Source organism: Helicoverpa zea, chromosome 10 (genome assembly GCF_022581195.2).
Source record: "Helicoverpa zea isolate HzStark_Cry1AcR chromosome 10, ilHelZeax1.1, whole genome shotgun sequence".
In the NCBI taxonomy this organism is placed as follows: Eukaryota; Metazoa; Arthropoda; class Insecta; order Lepidoptera; family Noctuidae; genus Helicoverpa; species Helicoverpa zea.
In genome coordinates, this window is record NC_061461.1 from 2,653,878 (window position 1) to 2,656,487 (window position 2,610).

Sequence of the window (2,610 nt, forward strand, 5' to 3'; positions counted from 1 at the left end):
GTGGACGTCCTATGGCTGAGATGATGATGATGACACAAGGTATTCTAATCTACAGACTACAATAAAATAAGCAATAGCATCATAATTAAGGGTCAATTTATTTTCCAAAAATATCACATAGGTACATTAACATTCGCACTACATATCTCTTTGCTTTCTCTTTATCCTTTCAATAGCCTGCTGATGCTTCAAGATCTCCTCCTCATGGAACTCCAATTGTTCCTTCATATTTTGTCGAAGGTTTTCAATAAGTTCTCTCTCCTTTTTGTAGAAGAATTGGTTCTCTTTAGCTGCTCCCATTTGCTTGAAAGCACCTCCAGCTTGGTTGATTGCACCAGCTTTGCCATCGCTTTTGCCTATAAAAAATCATGCACTATATTTTACTACTATATAAATACTATAGTCATTATTACTTTATCTGTACCAGTTTTATAATGCTGAAGAGTTATTTTATTTGATCGCACTAATCTCAAAAAATACTGGACTAATTTGAATAAATATTTCAGTATTAGAAGTCCCATTTATAGTGGAATACGGGGCTACTTACATCGGAGTAGTTCGCACGAGATGAGAGCAAAGCCACTGGTGGAATCTAGTTATATAAGGTGGACCAGCAAAATATCCATAGCTCACCTGAGTATCGCCTTGCAATAGCAAATACGAGTCTATTGAAACTACACTTTAATATCCCTTTATTCTTTGCAACTAAAGATTTCATGATTAACATATTAACCTACTACAAAATCAAAATAAAATATAGAAGAAAATAAAAAATACACTTAAAGCTACATGTTTATATTTTGACGTTTGCCAAAATGTCAAAATCATTTGATTTAATAGACAATGCACTACTCATAGTAGAAGTTTGAGACTACAAAGGTTTTAACAAATAAGTTATTATTCTGAAACTGAACATCTAAATCTATGGCTCGCGGAAAAATGGCACCATGTAAGAAGATATTATAGGTAAAACACTGTTGTTTAGTAATCTAGAAACTATACAATAAATATAAATGAACTTGCCTCTCAACTTTTACCAAATACTGATAAGGGTGTAGTCATAATAAAACACGGTTTAAAAAACTCAACGCCACAATTTAATCACGAATTTTCCTGCCATTTCCTTACCAATTTCTTGATTTTCTTCATCGCAGCTTTGTTTGTTTTTGCCATAGTTTTATGGTAATTCATCTGGACATCGAGAAATGATTTCAATTGCTTGATAATTTTATAATCCATACCTCCTTTGCTGAACAGATTCGCAGGCACGTAAGCTTGGTTAATCAGGGCCGGTGGAGGCATATCTGGAAAAAATGGAAAGAACTTTCAATGAAATCAGCTCAGTAGCAATATCAGTAAGGTCACAACCAAGCCAGGCCGTAATATGGATGATTTCTTCAGTTTGACGTGCAAATCTTACCGCTATGCACACAGTTAACAGTCGAGCGGCTTTCTTTAACTTTGACTGTATCGCGTACTGTAGACCCACATGAGTCAGTGCTCATCATCTTCCTGACTTGCACTGCCTTCACGACCCATTGGTATATTTCTGTTATGTATGCTGTGACAGGCCCGGTCGACTCCTTGTATTCTCTGAAATTGACTCTACTGTTGCCGCTGCATTCTTTTTTACAGAATTCAGTAGGTTCAGTGGGTCTATTTGCCCCTCTGAGTCCACTAGATCCATTGATATTCATTCGGCCTAGTTTCACAGCTTTTACTGCCCATAGCTTAGCCTTAGGAATCCAATTCATTTTGAGTTTGATATAATACTGGAAAATTTATCTTAAACTATCATAATTTTTAAATATTACCAAAAATATTTTCTGAAACAACAACCAGGTTGCCGGTTGTCATTTCAGTAACTAGGAAACCAGACAAACATATTTTTTCTAAAATTTGAAAATGCTTGTTTATGCTTTTAAGAGTTTTTCGCTCTGAGTTTTCAATCGCAAAAAGCAGATTTATATCAAGGAGGTTAGTATGCTCATCAAAGTACTAGTGGGCATAGAGAACCTACCCCCTATCCTACCTTTTATGCATGTTTTAATGTAATCTAAATAGCCAACGTATTCTATTTTTACCATCCGACGAATTGTAAAACTACAAGTAAGTAGTTCTTCTTTTTCTATCATCTCTCTTATCCTTTATTCTCTTCCTCATAAACGGATTTCCTACCAAAATCTGCCAGTAGGTTGGTAAATACTTATATTTCTTCACAAAACATTTTCCAACAAATAACAGACCACAAACCCTATATATCTAATACAGAACAACATTGAATGCTGTCGATTGGCGCTCATATAGCGAAAATCTACAATTTCTATTCGCACTCGATCGCCGACCGTCTGCGGGCTATCTATTGGTATAATATAAAATGCTCTTGGATTGCGACACATATGGGCGCTCTATACTTCGTTTTTATATTATTTCTTTGTTGGTAGAAAAATAACGAATGGCTTCGTATTGTGGTTTTTGTTAAAAGAAAATATAGGATTTTTTTAAATATTACAAACAAACGGTCCTCAAATCACAGTAATCGTAAATACGCGCATATTATATTAACGTGTGAGTTGGGGTGTTTGTTACTTTTTCAACCTAAAGATTTTG

At 34.9% G+C, this 2,610-nt stretch overlaps 1 protein-coding gene across 1 annotated transcript; it reads right to left on the reverse strand.

Moving 5' to 3' along the window:
* Positions 1 to 224: 224 nt before the first annotated feature.
* Positions 225 to 1,754, reverse strand: LOC124634117. The gene is made up of 3 exons (XM_047169537.1): positions 1,421 to 1,754; positions 1,129 to 1,304; positions 225 to 356 (listed from the first exon to the last, which is right to left on the reverse strand). Exons 1-3 carry the CDS (start codon positions 1,752 to 1,754, stop codon positions 225 to 227), a joined length of 642 nt encoding a protein of 213 aa, XP_047025493.1.
* Between the last annotated feature and the right edge of the window lie 856 nt (positions 1,755 to 2,610).